Genomic DNA, 24,277 nt, shown 5'->3' with positions numbered 1-24,277 from the left:
TTTATGATCTTGCCACATAGGCTGCTTAAAACTGAAAATGAAAGTGGCTCCCTTTTCTACTTGCTGTCCTGCTTGCTAACCCTTTCTTGGTGCTATCACTTCACTAAATCTTGCACAAAATGCAAAAAGAGGTAAAGAGGTTTTAGAAATAGTTAAAAGGTAAAAGCTAAAAATAAGCTGATCAGCTTTAATGTAATCAGTAATAATATTTCAGCTTGAAGCCCTAGCCTGTCTGTGTGTCTTTCTGTATGGCAAAACAAAACTAATTAATATTAATACAAAAAGACATAAAAAACCTTGTTTGTGCCGAGTTGTTTTTTTTTTTCATCTTTAGCCAAATCCACTTTCTGTTTAAAGTACATTGTTAAAGCCAGCACATGACTGACCATAACACCACTTTTACTTAACGTTTTGAATTGAGCACATAATGTACTGTCAATTCGGGTATTGTACACACCCTCACCTCGGACTGTGGCAGATACGCCTGCTCTAACGACCTGTGTGTTTTATCTCATAGTTACTTCTTCAATTAGCACTACGGTTTCAGGAACATATGAGACAAACTAATTTTAAACCTCCCGCAAAAAGAATGAACATACAATCATCCGGACATCTTTGAAGATTCAGTTAACAACGTTACAAATGTACGGAGTTGGTCTCTTTGTAGGGGGATTACAGTTGTTTCTGTGTCTTCCACATTTTCTATGTATTTAGATGGAGGGGAGGATTAGTAGATTGAAATGTGAAATTAAGGATAATAAAAAAATGTGTATGTATATATATATATATATATATATATATATATAAAATTAATATTATATATTGTGTTAAAAGTCACAAGTATTTGTTGTTTGTTGTATGTAGCCGACGGCTTTGGTTCTGGCAGGTAATGCTGACCCACTCTGCTGAAAACCACCGCAAGTATATTTCAGACCTGTGGGAAACGCTGCTGTCCATCAAAATGAGTAAATGATTATGCTTCAGATACCACTGAGGCTCTTTTGGGGAAAAAATAATGAACCCATGTTTAAATTGAAAGGAAACTAAGATTCTAAACTTGTAAAACAAGTTGTACAAAAAAAACAATAAGCTATTTTAATTTTATTTTTTTTACAGTGGTCCGAATGGTTATCTTTGTAAAGCAGTGCTAATAAAATAGTTTTAAATTTTCAACCCTGGCATCAGTTTTATCTGTGGTTTTTGTTTTTCTGATTAGAAAATGCAAAAGAATTGCAACAAATACTGTTTTGAAACAGAAATTCTCTCAGCAAGTTTAACTGAGTCTAAACACACCAACATTGTGATGTCACATTTAGGTGTGGTTGTGCGGCAGGTTTTTAAAAAAATTTGAAGCTTATGGCACTGACAGGAATGTCTCTGCCACCAAAAAGCCTCTTCCTCTTGCTTACTTATCTGCACATGTCAAATCGCTTCAACATAAACCCCAAACAGGAAGGAAGCTCATGAAGAAAAAAAAACTTTCAAACTTTTGACCTTGGTGTGACCGTGACCCTGTATAGAGCAATTTCTAAATTTAATCAGCTCATCGAAACTGCTGTTTTTAATGGTTCGTAATACTGGTTAAAAGCATTGTTTCCGTTTGGAGCTGTATCCTTGAAAGGACGCATTTGAAGGCTAATTACGTCAAAGTGTCGTGACTATGGCTGTCACATCGTGAAGGCTCCTTCAATCGCAGCCTTCTGTCCCTTGAAAATGAAGAGTGCAACAAAGCCCACGGCCCAAACTATCCCAAGATTTTTTTTAGTTATGGAAATGACCAGAAGAGATGATGATGGACGGAGGACCCGAGAAAATACACTACCAGTTAATAAAGACACTTTCTAATTCCATGGTCTTTCCTTATTTTTATTTTTTATTACACTATACTGGTTTATGCTGCTACCGAGGTGTACTGAGGGGCAGTAAATGCAATAGATGCCAGCTGCTGTAAAGGGGGGTCGTATTGGCAGCGTTATATGTTTTGCAGAAAAACACGGTTGATATGTTGGACCACTGCATGAAAGTCCAACATTACTGGTCTAGCGGGGCATTTGAGTTTAAATGCCCCGCTGGACCAGTAACCCTACAGATCACGTGGATAAATAAGAGAAATGTGAAGTAGATCTAAATCTAAAGCGTCGTCTCAAACACCGTGGATGTAAACGTCTTTTAAGTCCACCGTGACCTGACGAGAATGAACCATTTACCACGGTCAAGTAAACTGGTCACATCACTTATCCGATCTGACGATTAAGAACTCGTTTCTCGTTTACAGCATTCCCTTTAACAGCACGGCCCAAAAAATTCATCTACAGATCCGTCATTTAAATACCAGCCCACGGTTAAAAGAAAAAGCTTTTAATTTATATTATCAATTCGCTAAAATGATGATGACTTATGGTCTATATTTGTGCCTTGTTAATTATGCATTGACTCAACAGCGTGGGATGGCGACATGTTGGCCCCTGGCAGAGCTTTGTCGCGACTTTTCTCTCTCTGGAGATCAGATGGGGAGGGGGCTGCTGATCTGTGGTTAAAGATAAGACTATCTATCTATTATCTATTGCACTTGGGTCCTCCCTGTCAGTTTACACAAAAGTAGTTTAAAGACAGCGCAAACACACACCTAAGAATCCTGACACATCTAATATTTTATTACTTGTCTTTGTGCTTGACAAGTCACATACATTATTTATTGCTCTCTTTGCTCCTAAAGCTTTCTCTGGCACAAGAATTTCCTCCAGGATTAATAAAGTTTAATCTTATCTAGAAACATTATATAACAATCACAAACAGTTACAGATACTTACGACCTTAATATTTTATTGTTCGCTTTGTCATTACAACTGTTGTCTGCAATATGACAAAAAAAAAAAAAAAAACTGACAGCAAAACGGATGCTTGGAAGGTGCACTGGGAAAGATTCATCATGTTTCACACCTGACAGGTTTCTCAAGTGTTTGTGACGTATGGAAGACAGCCACCTTAATCCACACACACCAGAGATGATTTTCACTCCTGTGTGTGACAGAAGCAAACGCTTAACAGTTATCCACTGGAATCACACACACACACACACACACACACACACACACACACACACACACACACACACACACACACACACACACACACACACACACACACACACACACACACACACACACACACACACACACACACACACACACACACACACACACACACACACACACACACACACACACACACACACACACACACACACACACACACACACACACACACACACACACACACACACACACACACACACACACACACACGTCACTAAATTCAGGCACCAGAACTAGGAATCATAGGCAAAAAAAAAATCTATTTCATTTTGATTAGAATCAATAACACTAATGGTTATTGTTTGGCTTAAAGAATTTAAAACACGGAAATGCTGTCTCGCACAAAGCGGTCACTCTTTTCTCTTAAAAAAGATTTGTGGTGAAAAACTTTAACAGGTAAATACTTTGGATTCGAACAAGATTCTAATTAATATACTTTTTATTTTCCATTTCATTTCCATGCATATACTCCGCCAAGTGCCGCCACAAAACCTAAGGTACTTCAACTAGATGTAATCCTAAAGGAATCCCAATCACAGTCATGACATCACTTTTCTAGCATGCTCAGACTAATGCTAATTCCATTGCAATTTGTTCTTCTAATGATTTATGACGTGAACAGGGCGTGTCTATAAAATGATTAAAAAGAGCCCAAGTCAAATACACACAACGACACCAGACTGGAAGGAAGATTTTCGGTCTCTAGTTTATTTTAATGACCCTGTTATACACATGTGTCTCGAAATAAATGCCTTAAACTACTTTTAAATAATTTGATATTCCACACATATATATATCAATATATCATATATAATTTTCTACATTACTTGCAAAAGTAGAAAAAAAAACAAGCACCACCACTGAACACATAAACCACAACAGCATGCTTAATTCAGCAAAAAAATAAACAGCCTTGAGCACTAACCTAAGAGTTTAAGAGGATAAAGAGAGGATAAAGTTGCATAAACCAACAAATCTGCTTCCATCAGCTAAAAAAATTGCCTAGTCAGTTTCTGCGATGAGCTCATATCAAAATTCTGCAACTTTATACTGTTGACATTCTGTAGAGCAAATACAGTCAGCTGATACAGTGTGTGTGTGTGTGTGTGTGTATCGCTGGTGTGTGTCTGAGAGAACTGAAAACCCCTCTGTTGTTCTTGATGTGAAGAAACGGGTAGAAGATCACCTTTTATATGTAAGGTCATGTTCACAAAGCTAACAGCAAAGTAGACAAAAACGAAATTTAAATTTTTATCGTAAAAAAAAGTCAATGGTAATGTAACCATCCAATCATGTGCTGCATTTGATTAGAGGTCGTTGACCTTTGACTATGAAATTCTCCCCTAAACTCGGAATTTCTACTCGTACACTTGATGTGAAGTCTTTTCAACTCACAAACATCAATGCAGGCCAACACTTCATACCTTCAAAAGAGTAACACTGCACATTATTAAAGTATCACTTTAGATCAATTAACATATAGACATATTCGCTTGGTACATCAGTCAGAGATACGACTTCCCGCTTTTAAGTCGTGTGGGCAAAGTAATTCTCTTGCATGTTTGTAATTCTCTTGCATCAGCTTCTTCACTTCTGTGACGCTGAACAAGGATGTCAAGATCATAAAAGAGACCCCGTCTGGTTTCACTTCTGCCGATTCACACTCGACAGGTTTCCGAAGTGTTTATGGTGTGTGTTAATCCATACAGGCTGTGTAAGAGAGATATTTTTCACTCCCGAAGCAGACACTTAACAGATATCCATTGAAATCACACATTCTACATGCTGTGACCTGCCACTTGATTCAGGCACCAGAGCTGAAAATCATAGGCAAACTGTCCATCTGATTTTTGAGCTTTGCGATTATTTATTCAAATCAAATCAATAAGTGTTTATTGTCTGCATATTTAATGTTGTTTGTTTAAGAATTAAACAACTAAGTAAACATTGAAATACTGCGCATCTTCAGTGTTGCTGATTGTTTAAATGTCATGTCGCATATAATGTGTTTGTTTTTCTTCCCTCGCTAATCTTCAGTTCTACATTCCAGTCCAGTAGGAGACAGTAATACAGCAACTGAACATTAACAAAAAAAAAAAGAAGAAGAAAAAGACCTTCTGTAAAACTGACAATTACTGAAGACTTTAAGCACAGTGCAGTGGTGAGACTCTTGGTTGCAGTAAAACATCTGAATGGTGCAAACACACTGAAGAAGGCAGTACGTCTGTGAATAATGATCCTGACCGAGGTGACCCGTGAACATTCAGCGAGTGGAACACATGATCGTCAAAACTTAAGGATAACTTGGGGCTGGACAAGACACATCTCCTCGTACAGTCCTGACCTCGCTACAAGACATTTCCATATGTGTGGGCATTTAAGGGAATTCCTGGGAGGCCAGCGTTTCAGACGTGAAACAGGCTCGGGTTTACGAGAAAACGTTCCACCTTGACGGTATCCAAGCACTAGTGAAAAGCTGGGATAAGTGCATTAGTTTATAGAGAAATAAAGTTATTTTTCACTCTCATAACCATGTTAACCTGTTATTCATCACAATTAAAAGTCCCTGTTTGACTTGAACACCAATAGAACTTTGGAAAAGAAGCTAGCAGTTTGATTTTTTTTTTTCTTCTTATAACTGCTGTTTGTAGACAGCTCAATTTTAGACCCATCACCAAAGTTAAGAGTGAGTTGCTTCTGAATCAAAAACAACTGGGTGATTATCAGTGAAAAAAAACCCAAATAGAATCTACTGAATACTGCAAGTCCTGACTATACAGTTAATATTAAATGTCCCAGGATAACGCTCCAAAAGTAAAAAGCAAAGCTTTTCTAACTACAGGAGGTCGAATCTGGTGAACAGATGCCGGTGCTTTTACTGGAGCTTTGAACAGATCAACAAAATATTTGCCAGTGTGAACACACTGAAGTGTGTGTTTTTAATTTAAAGGAAACCACAGAGCTGCGTACATGAGCCTGCAGACTATGTTTAGACGGTGGTTGTGGTTGTATGGTTGTGTGACACACACCTGTGACGCTCGTGTGCTCCAACAGGATCTCTGACATGACGGTGTATAGATTAGAGCCATTACAGTTTGACTTTCAATATAAATAATAATAATAATAATATTAATAATAACAACCCTGTGTGACCTGTATTATACAAGGCAGTTGTTCATTAGTAGGTCACATGATCATACCGTGTGCAGACTGTAGCTCTTGGGGAGCTCTCTGTGTTAAATGTGTCATGCATACATTTCTACATTTATTCCAAGAGAAACAAAACAATTTCCACAGACAGCCTACATATGACCAATACACGCGCTCTTATTTAGTCTCCTATCATCAAAAACTTTCATACACCTGCTACCAACCTGGAAGTGTGAAGGATATAAATTGCTTCCCCAGAAAACAGGTAAAGGGAGCCACTCTGATTGACAGGGGGAAAGACCCGAAATGGAGTTTCAGGACACTGAACAGGCTTTAGCGTCATCGGGATTCGACTCACAATCTCCTGGCATCACTAGTGATCGTGACATGGCGGTGTTTGGATGTCGCGGGACACATCAGGACACACGGCATCTCGCACATCAGATGTAACGAGTCCCAGGATGCCTGTGTGTGTGTGTGGTCTGTGTACCTACTGTAGATCAAACAACATGCTCCGCTATAACAAGCAGCATTTTCTGTGCAGAGACACACGGTGTTTACTCGGGTGCTGTGTTGTATCATTTGATTTGTTTCTGCTGATGTATCTGTGAGGCGTGTCAGTATGATATGTGTATTTGTGCAGTGTGTACTGGAATAAACCTCACTCTGTTGCTTCGCGCCGGTCCTCAGTGTACTACGGCGTGGCCTGGGGAGTAGGATTGCTCTCCGCACTATTTATAGCCACGAGACTCAAGACCTGTCACATGCCACATTCAAAACTACAACATGCACAAACACACACGGCTTTACAGAACATGCAAGCAGCTAGATGAGGCTTGATCAACTGCAAAAACAAACAAAAAAAACCTTTTAAAAAATAGCTTTGAAGAAAAAGAAAAAAACAAAACAAAACACACAAAAACAAACAAACACAAACACACCTAGAAGTGCATTTCCAGTACAGTGGAACCTCGGATTACGAGTAACGTGGTTTACGAGTGTTTTGCAAGACGAGCAACAATTTTTAATAATTTTTTACTTGAAAAACGAGCATTGTCTTAGTTAACGAGCACCGAGTATCATGTTTCACGCATGTGCTTCTTGTTTTAACAACGAGCGTTACGTCATCACAAGTGAGCCAACGTTTTTTCTCTCTTTTGCAGCAGAATTGTAAGTAATCGTCTCTCCTGCTGGGTGAATACACCCAGGAATGTTCCTTGCTAATTTTTAAATGGTTTTAAAAATGGTCTATCCGTTAATGTGTGTGTTTGTGTGTGTGTGCGCGCGCGCGCGCACACATTTTACACACATACACTCTGCATGCACAAACGAAAACCCTTATCTGTTGGGGTTTAATTTTACATTTTTTTAAGGTAAAGTACAGGTTAATTTGTTTTATTTTCACTTTATATTTTGTATTAATTATATTTATGTATTTATTTTTTTGGGCTGTAGAACGAATAATTTAAGTTTCTATTATTTCCTATGGGAAAATTAAATTTGGTTTACGAGTGTTTTGGAATACGAGCCCACTTCCGGAACGAATTAAGCTCGTAATCCGAGGTTCCACTGTACTTTCTAATAACAGTCTGCTGTCCGAGTTACATCATGAGGCGGTGGCGTCGTGACTCGTTCTGTAGATCACAGGTTCAGATTCTCAGGACTATAACTCCACCAAAGAACCAAAGAAGCAGCTTAATCTAGGGCTTGAAAAAGACCTCAACTGTAACAGCACTCAAGATCTAAGGGTGCGTTCACACCATAGCTCGCTTGCGCAGGTCTGAATCACTTTGTAAACTCGCAGCATTTTCCTCTCAGTTCAGTTTCTTTTCACACAAAGACGAATCAAAGCATACCAAAATGTGTCACTTTTAACCACGCAACAGTGCCCTCCTGTCTGCTCATTGGTCAGACGTGTCTGCTGTGGGAGCAAAAAACAGCAAAGACACAAAAAAAAATAAAGATCCTGTGTTGTGGATTACTGCATGTTTCTTTCACTGAGATGGAGGTTAACCTACACAGGTTGTTTGTCACCATGATGATTGTTTATTTAATTAATTGCATTTAACAATTTGAGCCACTCATCCAGTTTGAAAATGAAGCACGGCTACAGCTGGAAAACAATGGTGTTCATGCACTGGAGTCGCCGAAGGCGCATATCAAAACAATACAGGAGTGTGTGCGCGATAATCCTTCTTATCAGCTGAAGAATATTTACATATTCTTCCATCATGTATGTACACTAGACGTGTGATGGTCTGGTGTGCTTTCTCACCAGGAAGACCGCACCAGAGCTCGCCAGTGATTCAAACCAAGACCACCTCTTTCTGGAGGTCTCGCTGTGCTTGTTTTGGTCTGCAGCCAAGTGCCATCACGCCACACAAAACTAACTTCACCAAAAAAATGGAAAAGGACTAAAGTTCAATTTAAATAAACTAAAACCTGCAGGTGTGAAAGCAGCAAAATGTCTTACAACAACTTCTCAAGAAACATTCTAAATCTAACTTGAGGAAGTTTAAATTTATTCCAGATCAAATTGTTAGATTTCCTATTTGAACCAATTATACAAAAACCTTTTTTATACATTCAGACATTCTCTGCTTTTTGCATTAGCCTGTGTTTAAACAAGCCAATTAGCTTTTCCCCTATTGTGACCTTGTATAAGGGCCAGCTTGCTGCTCAGCTCTGCTGCTCTCTCGAAGGGTGCGGCCCAACATGCAGCTCATTTACATAGACACTACGAAAAGGTCCACATTTAGAGAAGGGCTTGAGGTATGATATATAGATTATGAGTATTGAAGCATTAAAAAAAACTAACAAAAAAAATATATGAGACTGTTAAATTATTCACTGGAGGCTGATCTGATATTAAAATACAGATTAATTTCTTTCCTTCTCTCAGCCTTAAACATTTATTTAACCCATAAAAATTGTTTTGTAAATGATTAAATTATGGATGAAACTGTTTTATTTACTAACTGCACTGTACTTTGTGAAAAATTGTTAGAAAACCTGTAATCCTGTACAGCTTAAAATATTCTTGAGGATTGTGTCTTATGTAATACACACACACACCACACACACACACACTCCTGGATCATAGACACGCGTACGTGAAAATGAGTGAGTGAGTGAGATGTGCATCACTGTCTGATACAGATGGATGCAAATTCAGGGTAAAGTTGGGTTAATCTCAATCTAGCAGACCTCGTTTTGTTTTGATAATTTAAATGCTGGCTGCTGTAAAAATCTAATTTCCATTTGGGATTAATAATGTACTCCATCTACCTTTCTATCTCTATACACTGTTCCCCTGTGAATAAGAGTAGGTGTAAAAGTTTCACAGAGTATAAAAATATCATGGTTTCCTGGTATTACAGAATTAATGTAAGACACAGAAGTAGATGGTCACAACCACTTGATGAAATAAATGCATAAGCTACTATGTGTGTTACGTACTGTATACTGTACATATGACACACGCCAAGCGAACTAGCACATTAAAAATGGACAGATGTGAAAAGGCACTTGCATTCCCTTAGTATAAAAATGACTGCATGGTCATACTGTGGATGTTACGAGCTAGAAGGAGAAAAAGAGCACCAGAATAAGAGGCACGTGAGCTCCGTCATACCAACATGAAGTCTTTCTGGGAAACGTCAAACACGAGGCTGTAGCAAAACAGTCCGTTCTTGTTGCTTAACAGAAACCTGATGAGCAAGTAGTGTAAAAATGATTGTGATAAATTTACTGAGCAAGTCTCTAAAAAAAAAAAAAAAAAAAACTCAAGAGGCATTGTGGGAAAGAAAAGGCCCTTCAGTCCGTGCTAGAGCGCTATTCCTGATTCAAATATATTATAATAATAAAGAAATCGCAAAACAGTTATCACAGCACTTTGTGATTAGGACTGCTCCAGAAGGGACATGCTTTCTGATCAGAGAAAGAAGGACTGAGGACTAAGTGGGCTAGAACAACGTGTAACAACTGTTCAGGATGGACTATCAACAATGAGAGAAAAAGAGAGTGGAAGAGTGCAATGTTTTGGAAACTTGGGACAAACAGGTTTTTCTATCAACTGGGCACTTTTTAAAGACCAGTTTTGCTTGTGGAGATATGAGTAGTGGAGCAGTACATTCTGTAGGGAGGGGAATCACCAGGGACCAACCGATACCATTATCAGGTCAGCTCGATGCAAATTCAATGTGTATTGCAATGCTGTTAATATCAGGATTTTATAAACAGTCATAATAGATACTGGTTTATTTATTTATTAACGGCTTAATTTCACCACCTTAAATACAAACACATACAAGTTAACAAATGATTTTGAAGTCAGTGTGGTGATGCATGAGATGCCACACAAAAGAATCGCATTAATTCCCCCATCTCTAGTATTCCTGTTGCTTAAATAATTCATGAGAAGTTTGTCTAATTGAATTGTCTGACATTAAACTCTAAACTAACTGAAATGACAGATGCTTTCTGCCTCATATCTACAGCTAAGAGCTTCCTGATGTTTTACCTGGATTAAATCAACCAGGGAATAAAAGAGCTGTCTGAATGCAGCTGTGTTTGTATGTTCTGTGTGTGTGTGCATGCGTGTGTGTGTGTGTATTGCTTAATGTTTTTTTATCTTGCTTCACAGATTGCATGCAGATTTGTGGACATGTCTGGGGTATCAGTACCAGGCTAAGGTTTCGCTCTGCTGTTTGGTGTGACTCTCCCAGAAGCCACGTGCTTCACACACCAGACCTGAGAATTCATGCGTGGCATCGATTTCTGCTTCTCCCAAGCTAGCCTGCACACACACTGTGTACTGTATATATAATCATATGTATGTTTGTATCAACACTAAGCGTATACAATGCTTTTTATGAAGTATGTCTGAGCTTCGAAAATGATCACACTAAACGATCAGTATCCCGTTTTCATCCATAAAGAGAGCGCGAGCCGTCACATTTTAACCAGCACATGTTTCAGAGATTTGTGAATTTGTGTCAACGGTTAACTATTTGAACAAAGTTAAATTATTTGTTGCCAGAAGCAAATTCCTTTCCTCTCCTTGTGCTAGTTAAATGGCCTTTTGCCAGCAAATACATTATTTGTTTTGTCTTGGCTGTAAACAGCATTTAATCAGAAACCGAGTGATCGTCGCAGGGAGACTCTTTGTCTCAGACTTGCTCACGAGAGATAAATTTAAATACTGTTCTGTAAAGCTTCTCTATCACAACGTTAATTGTAATAAATGATATCCAAATACAAATGAGATAAAATTAAATCATACAACAGAAAAAAAAAAAATCGATTCAGGTACTTTTAGTAATTCTTTTGTGTTGTATCGTCACACTGACTTTAATAAAAAAAGGGCAATTAATTATTTTAAACCTGAACAGGTTGACATTTGAAATGATAAAATGTTGTTAATGTTAAATCTAGAGATGAAGGAAAAAAATCTATTTAGTTATAAATCGCAATTCCGATGTGCCGATTCACGTATCGCCACAATGACTCCAAAATCAATTTGTTACAAAAAAATTTTTTACGTTCAAAATAACAATCACGTTTATAACACTCACATGCTCGCAGACACTCATGTGTATACTATGTGTATGAACTCAACCCGCACGCTCGCTGTTGAGTTTAAGACTTTGGAGGCCTTTGAGGAGGTCAAACGTTGACATTTCTTTTTAGTCCTACAGGTAAACTATTTACACATTTTCATCCCGTATGGTAGGAGTAAACAATTTGCCAAGTTTGTTTAGAAATGATAATCAGGGCATCCCTAAATTGTATTAAAAATATATCCTAGTGTTAAAATAGTAGATATTTTGGTGAATCTGACCGACTGAGCTCTATACAATGTGTATAAATATGTGTATATTATGTGTAGATAATGTGTATACTATGTGCATGAACTGTGGATCATCTGTCTAAAGAATGGACATCACCACAAAATTACACAGCACACTGTCAAAATTTATCAAGTGTGAATGTCACCTACTGTATGCTGCGGGTTACACAAATAAGACTGTGGTTAAACCTCGGCTGTAAGCACAAGTGTCATGGGTAATCTCAGCCCTGCCAATGATCTCTACAAACAGACCTCTTTTGCCTTATATACAAGTTTGATAAAGAAAAAATTTATATTAAACAGCCAACACAATTTGGACACGTCTGTACAGTCAAACAGATGACAAACAACTATATCAAAGCTCATTGGTGTATTCTGTGATATTGGTGGCTCTTCTTCTTTTTCACTTTCAAAGTTCAAATATTTCATGTCAGAAGTTACATTCATGAAAAACGAACAGATGCCTGCGTCCGATTTCAGATCCGTATCGGATGTCGGCTAATACTCAGATCTTTAATATTAGAAGTGACTTTGAAAAAGGAAATATAAGGCTTCATGTACACGTCATAAAACATGAGTAGACTGTTACAGTAAAGCGGTGACATGGTGATGTGATATGACCCCACACTCCACAGTGATCCCGAGTGTATTGCTTTCCTATAAATCCTGACAGTTACAAACATTTACTAATTAATGTAGAGCAGTGTGATATCCAATTACCTTACAACCTTTCCCATTTTATATGCCGACATATAGTACTACCGTCCACCTACAGATGATGTGGAGAAATAACCAAGCCTGTAAACTCGGACACAGTGAAATGTTTTGTTACTCTTTTTTTTTTCCAGACGGTCATTTTTGTACAGAGCTAACTTGCTATGCTTGTGTATGGACTCGTGGACTCTGTGTGCCGTTCGTTGTCAGTGTTGTTACCGGCCCCAAAAAAATCTGTGCGGCTTCAGATTAAAGCGCTCTGGGGAAAAGCGACTGTTTAAACGCAGCCCGAGGAGGGTCGGGTGCTGATTGTCTTTTAGCATCCATGTTATGGTTTTGCTCACTAAATGCTGATCACAAATCTACACCTTATATCCGTCACACAGACACATTACATAGAACTGTCATATCGAAGTTCAAAACCACATACACATACACGTCCACACTGGAGGCCTCATCATTATTAAAATCACATGATTTTTCCAAAGCTTTCTGGGACGTCTTTATTTTCATGGCCGTGAAATCCTAGTCATAACCAGCACACATTGCGCAGCAGATTTTTTTTTTTCTCTTTATGACGGTAGTAATTAAATTGCTATTTTTAATACCTTGGGATAAGGTATTACCACCTAACGCTAATATGTTGGGCTTTTTAAACACATTTAATGCCTATGCGAGTTACACTATAGCTGTAATAAACTTGCGTTCCTTTACCAGCCTCACTACTGCTATAAGACCAAACAGCAGCTTGTAGTGTTCCAAAGAAACTGCACCTTCCATCCTGAAGACACGCTCAGAATGGAAAACTTTATCTAATTTAATAGAAAGCTATAGTTCGGATTACAGTTAATTAATTCAACACTTTCTGACCAATCAGAAGCGAGAATTCCACAGCGCTCTGGCGTAAGCATATAAACTAACTGAAACGGCACGCAGTTAAAGGCACTCAACCAGACCGGTGTGTTTATATTCACTAAAATGCGAGTTTGGTGAAATTTATGTGTGGGGGGGGTAAAAAGAGATCAAGATTTGAAAGATTTGAGCCCTCATAGAAGCTCCGCCCCTTGTAATATGGATTTAAAATTATATAAAAATAACCAGCTTTAAACAAAAAGGATTTAAACCCAAACTGAGTGTATAGTACCGAGAACTCTTGGACTTCGTCTCTCACTAACTAATCCGTACAAGGTCACGAAAAGCCTGGAGCCTACCTCAAGGGACTCAAGGCGGGGTACACCGTGGAAGTGGTGCCTATCCATCACGAGGAACACAAGCATGCACACTCGCATGCTACGAAACACCAATTAGCCTAATCTGCATGTCTTTGGACAGTGGGAGGAAACTGGACGACTTAAGAGAAACCCAAAAAAAAGTACTCGAGAACATACAAACTCCAGTTACACAGACCTGAGACGGGACCTGAACCCTGACTCGAGCCTGGCCGTGACTGGCCACAGTGCTCACCACCACTCCACTATGGCGTGCACAAACAAATCTTTAAATAATCCACAAAGGGATTGAATGCCAAGTGATTTTCAGCCCTTTTGAAAATTACCACCCCATGCAACCCATTTTGTCTGTCATCATGACTAAACTTAAATAAAAATGTAATCAGAGGAGAAAAGGCTCTTGGAATTGGAAAATTAAATGGGTTAACACCGTCTGCTGCCACTGTCAGGAGAAAGTAAGAATTGCAATATTTTGCCTGATAGATCATCTGTCGTACAATTTAAGAAAGAAGCTGTAGGCCAGTTAACATCTGTGCGAGTGGCATATTTGGCCCTTGTGGCTAGACTTGAGCAACAAGTAGCATGCTAAATAGAGGACGTGCTAAACATCTCAAAAACAGTCAGCGGTCTGGTCAGTGTTTACATTGTTCTAGTTTTCAGTTCTCTGGTACACATGCGTATTTACACTCTCCGATACAGCAGGTGGCAGTATGCACCTACTTTACTTGAGAGCCACTGTCAAATACAAGAGAAGAAAACCTCTTGCATAGCTTCCTACTTTATCAGCTATGGCTGTGTAGATCAGAGAAAGAGATTGGAGTGTGCTATACGCATAATGAAATTGCATTGAAACCATACATGAAACCATGATCTACTTCCATGCTCAGGTACGACTGGCTTCCATAACTGATTCAATCCATGCCCGAGTACGCTCTATCGCTCTTAAGACCACCTCTTCAAGCGGACTCGGGCATGGATTGTGTTCTCACTGATCATAATAAACCAGACTTTGAGATGAATTGTTTTTAGAAACTGTAAAGATTTTTTAAACGCCGTTAAAGTCTATCTGAAAATAGAGACGCACCGGACGATCGGCCAGTGAGGAGAATTGGCTGTTTTTCACCTAGATCGGCCTCTACTTGTGTTTGAAAAGAGTTTGTATTGTTTAAATGCTGCCCTTGCTTTTAAGCAAGAAAACCAATGCTATAAAGAACAGGCCTTATTTATTTACTCATGCTTGATTGAGTCGTGAAGTTGTGTAAACAAAATTAAGTACAAAACACTAAAAAAAAAGGTTCAAGGTTCATAGCTAAAAAAAAAATGGGGAAAAATGTAAATATCGAAAAAGGATATTTATAAAATCGTGATAGTAATCATAAACGGCACCTAGTTATCGTGATAATATTGTATTGTGTGATCCCTGGTGATTCTCACCATTAGTATTATATAATAAACAAACTAAGTACAAAACTTTGTTTAACATTTGAGACACTGTAAAGTTTTCTTGCCAATTCTGTCACTTTAAAGTATCTCCATAAACACACGACTTGTCCCTGTAGTCTATATAAGAGCTGACGAAGCGTCCGTGAGTTGTCGGGGCGGGGCCACATCATCGCTCCAAATACAGAAAAACTTTTTAGACTGGAAATCATGGATTTAAATTTCTTTTTTTTTTCAATACATTTACATGGGTGAGTCAAAAATTATACACACTCTGTTAATATTGTCTACTGTCTCCCCACTGTAACTCCTGTACAGGTGTGAACATGTTGCATCAGATCATTTGTAACCACAGTGCGAGCAAAAATAGATGCCCCACTTGTGATTTGCACAAACAAAGGGCAGTCTGAGGGTCTTCCTGGTGCCGAAACAACTCACAGAAGAGCATAAACAGAAGTGTTTAGATAACTGCAAACGCCACTTTGACTGATACTCTAAGGAAAGTGAAAGTACCTTACTGGTGATGAGACTGATTATCACAAGTCTAAGAGTAAATCCCAGAGTATGAAACGGAGACATCAAATCACAGTCCAAGAAAAAGTTCAAGAGTCAACCATCAGCTGGAAAAATGATGCTTACAGTTTTTTGGGATTCTCAAGGGCTAGTATTGGAACATTATCAGGAAAAAGGTTTAACAATCAACAGTGCTCGTTACAGTGAGATGCTTATTGAAGAGCTAAAGCCTAAATTCCAGATTAAACACAGAGGACTGAAATCCAAGGGCATCGTGATCTTGCATGACGATGCACGTCCACACACTTCTGCCCACACTGCAAAAACTTCATTTTGAGTTGTTAGAGCTTCCTCCCTATAGTCCTGATCTCACTCCATCAGACGTTCACCTGCTCTTCCCTACGAGGGATGAAGATTCAATTCGGATAAAGAAGTGAAGACAGCGGCACATTCATGAATCATAGCTCAGTCAAAAAGATTTTTAATGAGGGAATATGAAAGCTTTTTGGACAAGGTAATGAACAAAGTGGATTAAAGCAAGGAGACTATGTAAAACAAACTTTGCCTTTTCTAAAAGTGAATTAAAATAAATTCTACAGTGACTCACCTTCATAATGCAATAAAAAATCTATATGTTTTTGGTACTTGTATTAAAAGGAAATAAAAAATATTGCCTATTACACCTTTAAATCTTAGCTACACATTAGCTTGTAGTGTGTGTGTGTGTGTGTGTGTGTGTAAAAGAGTCTCCACCTCCTGCCTCTAATATTAACCTTAAATACCTGATTATACACCAGACTCATATGAAGAAGTACCGCTGGGGATTTTATGTGAAAAAGTAAATAATTTAAACTCTATAAACGTTTCCCAGGGTGTTATCCAGTGACCCAGCTCCCGGCTCTGCACTTTTTTTCCCTCCAGCTTTTGACAGCAAGCCTGTAGATCCTCCACGCGAGTCTGTTAGCTCCAATGCTAATTCCCTCCGTTGAAATGTCAGCCTGTGTGTGTGTGTGTGTGTGTGTAGGCTGCCCGGCTAGCCTTAGCTCTTACCTCGCCTTCTACAACATCATGGTAAGCGGGAGGAGGGTCAAAACCGCCGCTGCCGCTGCCGGTCCTCCCGCTTGTGTCGCGGTCTCCGCCGGGCCCCGAGCCTGGGCTGGGTCCGCTCTCCATCGGTTCGTAGCCGAAGCCAAGTCCGGGGCTCTCGTTGGTCAGGAAAGCCACGGCCTCGTTGATATCGTTCTTGGCCAGACGCAGGGCTTTCCGAATGGCGACGGGGTCCGGAAAGCCCATGCACAAGAGCGTCGTCATGTGCTGCTCTTCCTCGGTCTCCATGACTCAGCTGTCTCGCGACTCTACAGGCTGTCGGTTAAGGAGGCGAACAGCGGCGCAAGCTTGTGGCTCTGCACGCCGCCATGTTTACAGTCCGCGCTGCTGCTGCTGCTGCGCTGTCACACCGCCGACAGGGGCGCGTGACGGACACGGGCTGCGTCCCAATCCGCGCGCGAGCGCACTACACATACTCAGTGTCAAAATAAAACACCTCCGGCGAGGTATTATAGCTTAATACGTATACATACATACACACACACACACATACACACACACTGTGTAGACTAAAAAACACAAATTTTATGTTTCATCTTATTTAATCATATTTATGCTCAATTAGTTTAGCATTCTCTTTTTTTTGTCAAACAATTTCCAAATATAGTGCGTACTGTTTAATATATTCATATATATAGTAACATACATTACTCTGCATATTTCTATATGTGTATATAGATTTTTTGATAAGTGTCTGATAATTTGATAATATTTTACTTTTAAATATTATCTAAATGATGTAAAATGATTTAATGTGTTTTATTTATTGGGAAAATAATCAAAGAATGATACCAAATAACAGCACAGTCAGATTTTATTTATTTATTTGCTGAAAAAGATTAATAATAAACTTTAAAGCTAATAAAAATGTAGAGTTTAAGCTGCTAATTAATAGGGGTGACTTTTATTTTGAAAACCGGCGCGTTTAAGTGTTTAGGCTTGATTTGGTTTGCCTGTTTCTTAAAAAAAGCCCTTTATCTCACTGTTTTTGTTTTAAAGAGTAAGCAACTAATAAATCTCTATATTGCATAAAACATTTTAATACTCATCAAACATTAAAATAATGTACCTCAGTCTATATTTAATATCAATAAAAAGCAATATATATGAATGTATCTTTTTGAGTGATGGATAATATTACTCCCAAATAATTATATCGTATTATCATGTATTTATCATTATTATTTAATATATTAAGCGTATTTTTGTGCGTTAATATCAAACGAGCAGGGTGTGGTTGTGAGCCCGTGGGAGTCACGTGATGCAGAGTCATGTGACTGTGAGGAAGTCAGAGGAGGGGGGGCAGAATAATGGCGGCGACGGGACAGGAGGCAGTCGACATGGAGAGCATTTCACGAGCACCTCCGTCAGCGCTTCAGTTCAGGCCCGATACCGCCGGTAGCGGAGAGGATCCCGGACACGGAGAGGCGCGAGACAATGTAGCGCGCGCGCCGAGAAGATCCACCAACAACAGTAAGCCAGCCGAGGAGTGTGTGCGCGCGCGCATCATAGTGTACGGTGCATGGCTGACAATATGGCTTTCTGAATCCTGCCTAGTGCACTGTGTGTATAATTTGGAATCAATCCAGTGTCAAGTATATTTAGAGACTGACATGCTTTTGCATGTGTTTATATTTCCCAAACTACATTTAAGCAAAAGATTCAGGAAACTTTGCGAACAGCATTTGTGAATGCAATTTATTCAGGAACTTTAGCATCAACTCCAGAGTTAACTTGCACTACACGTTTTTTTTTTTACTACTTTATTTTTTACATATATTACAAAACTGTGGCATTCAAGAAAAAGGAATAAAGATGGCTCCCACACTTTCGTTGACATTATTGATATTAACATTTCCTCAATAAAAAAATGCCATTAGTCAACTACAAAGGACACCTGGATTAATTCTGCGATCACTTTGTAATTCTTGTATTTGACAGTTTGGCAGATTAGACAACAATCCTTCAAAGTGCATTCAACTAGTGGTCGATAACCTTAAATGAAAACTTACAAAGAAAGGGATACAACACTACTTCTGGTGTACATACTTCAAATGTAAACCAATGTGAACAAATGCAACAACGAAATAAGGTTTAAATGAGCTTAACACATACTATTTCATGCACCGTTTAACCAAACATGTGAAACACGCCATTATGTTACAGTTAAAGTATACGTTACTGTTTCTCTCTCTCATATTGTGCACTATCGTAATTAAAAATTAAGTAACAGATCCAAATGATAATCAGTCCTTCATATAATAAAGGAGCGGTATTATCATACCATCAGTGTCCCTGAGAGGACCAGCAGCGGATGCACTTTCCCGCCCCATGTTACTCGCTGCAGTTCTTGACTTTTCTTGACATACATGCGATATTTATACACTGAATTTACAGTTACCTCATGACTATGAGATGATGCATATTGTGATGTCCTACTCTGACCGTGTCACAGTTGTCCCTCGTCAAGTGACTTCAGCGCCGTCATTCCACTTAGTTCAGCTTTACACAGACAGGGTGACGTTGCAATAATCTTGTGTACAGTACGAGTGAAAAGTGCACAATAAAACAATACTGGATATTTTCCTTTTAAAACTATGAAATAACACATTAGGTTATTAAGAAACAACAACAGTCAGCTGTTATTTTAAGAGACAAACATCGGCAGTTCTGGAACAGTTATTACAAGAACAGGATTGTTAATTGCGTTTGCAAAACCCACCAAGCACCATGATGAAGGTGGCTGAGGTGTTATTGGTAACACCAGGTTGCTTTGATAGCAGCCTTCAGCTCATCTGTATTGTTGGGTCAGATGTTTCTTATCTTTCTCTTGATGAAGGCTTTACAGAGCATAAGTAGCAGACGAATCTTAATATTAACTGTTCAAAGGAAAATATTGCAAAGAATGAAAAATCAGGAAGGACTATGGTATTTCAGGAACCACGGGTAACATCAGGAAGGATCATGATAATTATCAACATGCACAGCAGTGTTAAATTGTATTTGCAGTTATTTGTATATCTGTTTATTTGACTGCAATTTTGTTGCTGATTATACACAAAGACATGATGTTATATCCTTTTTTGATGTTTGTTTTGTTTGTAGATGATGGTGGAGTGGAAACGGCGGAGGAGGCTACAGAGCCGGCCGAGCCCGACATCAATGAGCTGTGCAAGGATATGTTCGAAAAGATGGCAGTTTTTCTGCAAGGAGAACTCACAGGTGAACACGGATGACCTGCAGAGCAAGCACCTTTCCACTAGAGCGTAGAGAATGGCGTTTAAGGAATTTAAAGCTGTGGTCTAGCATATAATGTGTGTTTGTTTATATATTATCTCTGGGTAAATAAGCAACAGTTGATACAGAAGTGTACTAACAGGAAGGAAGTGTGTGATTTACAGCATGGTTTCACAATTGCATAATTTTCTCACAACATACTAAAGAAGGGGAAAAAACATTTGTGTGCCGATTCATTGACTTCAAAATAAAAAAAAATAATATATATATATATATTTATTACATTTATAATAGAAATGTGCTGGTTAATCAGCCAGTGACTGGAATTGTCAAATTTTTCCAGTCACTGGCTGATCAACATTTATAATAGAAATGTGATGCTTGATCAGCCTTGGGCATAACCGATTCTGGTCCGAGTGCACGGGCTTCTGAGTGGTACAACAAAAACGCATTTTTATGGCATTACATTATCAAAAATTGTGTGCATAAAAAAAAGCAGCCTCTGGTCTGCCTTTTTCTTCAAACTCATAAATAAGTCCCAAACCCGCTCTTTACACACACACACACACACGCACACACACACTTAAAGCAGTCCCAAAACACCACAAGTGTTAATTAGCGTCAAAACATGTATTAGAATTCACACGCAAGCGCCGGGGTTAAAATTAGTCTGTTTCTTGGCATCCTGTGTGGTAGAAGTGAATTATTCATTACATTTGTTTAGAAATAATAATTACAGTTATGGATAATTTTGGGTATGTGCTGCTCAGTAAATTGTAGCATTTTGTTTTATTTAATTTAGGGCTGTCAATATTAAATGTATTTTTGTGATATAATGTATTGTGTGATTAATTTAGAAATTTTAATAAGTTTTTTTTTTCTTTGTTTTATACAAAAATGAATCGTATGACCAAGTTTGACCCCAGTGGCTTCCCATAATCGCAACCCAGTTACCCGGCTGTGTGTGATAATGGCACGTTTAGCACAGATAATAGGATGACTGTGAAAACATCACCAGGTGTGCTTAATGGCAAGTTTTATTATAAAAAGCTTCCAGATGGAAGTTTGGATAAACGTTTTGTGCTCAAGCTACCTTCAAAGGGAACAGTTTTTACAAGAATACATGAATTGTGAGCTTTGTAAAGCTCTAGGTTGTTAATTTATGGATTTAAGGATCCTGGATCCATTGCATGTTTATAATACAAATTAATCAGAGTATTTTAAAATCTAAAATACTCGAATCGAACCCCCGGCCCGGGTGGGACGAGGCCACAGTGCTGCTAATCACTACACCAGTGTGCTGCCCTTTCCCTTGTTTTAAGTGAGAAAACTTGTAAGGAATGGGCTACATTTAATTACTCTAAATACAATTACATAATTACATTTAATTAATTTAAAGGTTCAAATTGTTTTTAAATGTTAAATTGTCAAGGAATTGTAACAAAATTTAAAAAATGTAAATATCGAATCGGGACATTTATAAAATTGTGAATCGCAATATTAATCAAATCTGTGATATATTGAGTGGTAAGTGGTGATCCCCATAACACACTAAAATTAATGTGTACTATGTTTGTATTATTATTATTAGCCACTTGTGAGGATTATAAACTCCTAGAGAATATGAACAAGCTCACCAGCCTGAAGTACATGGAGATGAAGGACATTTCGATCAACATCAGCCGTAACTTGCAAGACCTCAACCAGAAGTGTAGGTCCTCGGCATTCATGATACTAAACGCATTAACATTTTACAAAGCTATGCTCTTGATTACATTATTTGAATTTTGTTGTTGTTTTTTTAAAGATGCAAGCTTGCAACCATACCTAGACCAGATAAACCAGATCGAGGAACAAGTCACAGCGCTGGAGCAGGCTGCGTATAAACTGGACACGTACTCCAAAAAACTAGGTGAGGGCATCTTGTCAGATGTGGGTACGAGATCGGGGATGTATAAAATGTTACCACTAGGAGGAGCTGGGAAAACAGATTTGCACACATCTAGGAGTGAAGTCCAGCCGTGTTAGAAAAGAAACACGCAGGATGAAGTAATGATGAATGAAAGTGGTCACAGGAGACGCATTAATAATGTAAACATCTGACTACTGACAGATGTTAATCCCAGGTGTGACCAGACGCCTCTGGGCTGCACGTGGTCTGACGTCCATCTTCCTGATGAGAACCGTGCGATAAAATACTTTTGATTATGACTTAGGGTTTGTAAAGTGATGTGACTTTTCATTCTCATAATGGTGCAAATGTTTTTTCTTTGTCACAGCTTCTAAACAGCTTCAGTGAATAGAGTTTCACTAGACCTGTCTTGTTATTCTGTGCAGAGGCCAAGTTTAAGAAACTGGAGAAGCGCTGAGACGCGTGAGGAAAGACGGAGGCCCAGTAAAATCTTCAGCTCAGATCAGCCCTTGCTTGCTTCATTCCGGAGGCTCCGCAGGCTCCAACTAAGCTGCCTCTTGCCATGTTAGTTGGTTTGCAATAGGATCCAGAGACGCACCTTTAGGTTTCTTTTTGGATGCACACATTTTTCGAATTAGTTCCTGATTGCGGGAAAGACTCCATGAAGCTTGTGCGCTGGTTTATAGAAACTAAACTTATATAAACCACTCTGGACTTTAGTGTTCAACACGAGTCCTGTATCCATGCCCAATAATCTTAGAGCTGATGTACTGAAGGGGAACACGCTGCGTTTAAGTTGTGTGCACGTGGATGCATGTGTGTAAACCTGATGGAACTGTGTGATGAATGATTAAGCACTGTAATTAACTTTTGGAGGTTAGAAAGAATGACTTAATAATGTCTGATTTTCTCTATATGGTACTAAAATCCCTTTTTACTATTATTATTATTATTATGGATGACTGGAAATGCAAATATTTCTATAAATGTTTAATCATCTTTTTGTTTGTTTTTTGATTTTTTTCAGAAACATTGTTATTGTGTTTGGGAAGTTTGTTAAAAGTGATTACTATAAAGGCATTTCCTGAACTTGAGTCTATGCATTTCTAATATGTCTTCTCCGGTTTAAAATGTGTCATACATTGAGTGGATTTTCATAAGCATACCCTAAATTTTTTTGATCATTACTATCTAACACATGCAGAAACACATCTGGGCCTGTTAAGCTGGGGACACACTACCCGACTTTCACAATCCTGAAAATTATGAAAAGGCTGAGCGGTAACACCAACCTTCCACACGTGTTTTTTTTTTTTTTTTAATGACGGATCGTACACTGATTTACGAGAGCAAGAGTAAACTGACAAGATGAAGAAGAAACAACCAAACATGGACGGAAGACAGGCAGCAACATTTCGAATATATGCCAGTTTTAATTTTAATATGTCATTAATATTTAATATGAATATCGATATCACTCATTCTCTATAAATCGTTTGCTGTAATGGGTTCCAGGGGACTTTGGGGCATGAGGCAGAGTACACCCTGGAAGGGGTGTCAGTCCATCTCAAGGCACACAAGCACATGCACTACTGGGATTTTGGAAACGCCAATTATCTTAACGTACCTGATTGTGTAAAGCTGCTTTGTGACGATGACAATTGTTAAAAGCGCTATACAAATATAATTGAATTGAATTGGCTCTGAAAAATCTAAACGTTTTATAAACTCTTGTCAGGAGCAGTCTTATTCAAGCTTTATGCTTACAGATTTTCGTGCCAACACACCTTTTTTTTTGTTTTGTTTTGTTTTGTTCTTTGCACTTGTTATATAGGATGTCCCACCCCACCACCAGGAGGCACACCAAGACCACGATGCGTTCTTTATCCAGCTCAGCCTTTCACCTTGTTCTGTCTGGTAGCTTCTCTCTGCATTTCAGACCCATGTATGGTGCGGTGCTGATCCCTACTGAGACTGTCAGCTGAATAGTGTGTTAAATATCTTTTACTCTTCTTCATCAAACTTTCAA

General features: G+C 38.6%; 2 protein-coding genes across 4 annotated transcripts in view; one reads left to right on the top strand and one right to left on the bottom strand.

Moving 5' to 3' along the window:
* usp24 (ubiquitin specific peptidase 24) overlaps positions 1-17,434 on the bottom strand; it is a 70,421-nt gene extending 52,987 nt beyond the window's left edge. For all 3 annotated transcript variants that reach the window (XM_053488547.1, XM_053488549.1, XM_053488548.1), the window contains exon 1: positions 17,043-17,434. In XM_053488547.1, coding sequence (XP_053344522.1) covers positions 17,043-17,327 — 285 coding nt within the window. In that variant the 5' untranslated portion in view covers positions 17,328-17,434. The remainder of the gene's footprint in view (positions 1-17,042) is intronic.
* A 960-nt stretch (positions 17,435-18,394) lies between these two features.
* On the top strand, positions 18,395-23,337 carry bloc1s2 (biogenesis of lysosomal organelles complex-1, subunit 2). Its single transcript, XM_053488541.1, has 5 exons — positions 18,395-18,572; positions 20,205-20,321; positions 21,928-22,047; positions 22,144-22,248; positions 22,674-23,337. Exons 1-5 carry the CDS (start codon positions 18,410-18,412, stop codon positions 22,703-22,705), a joined length of 537 nt encoding a protein of 178 aa, XP_053344516.1. The 5' UTR covers positions 18,395-18,409; the 3' UTR covers positions 22,706-23,337.
* Positions 23,338-24,277: the final 940 nt, after the last annotated feature.

Source organism: Clarias gariepinus, chromosome 27 (genome assembly GCF_024256425.1).
Source record: "Clarias gariepinus isolate MV-2021 ecotype Netherlands chromosome 27, CGAR_prim_01v2, whole genome shotgun sequence".
Classification (NCBI taxonomy): domain Eukaryota; kingdom Metazoa; phylum Chordata; class Actinopteri; order Siluriformes; family Clariidae; genus Clarias; species Clarias gariepinus.
This window is presented reverse-complemented; position numbering and strand designations above follow the sequence as displayed.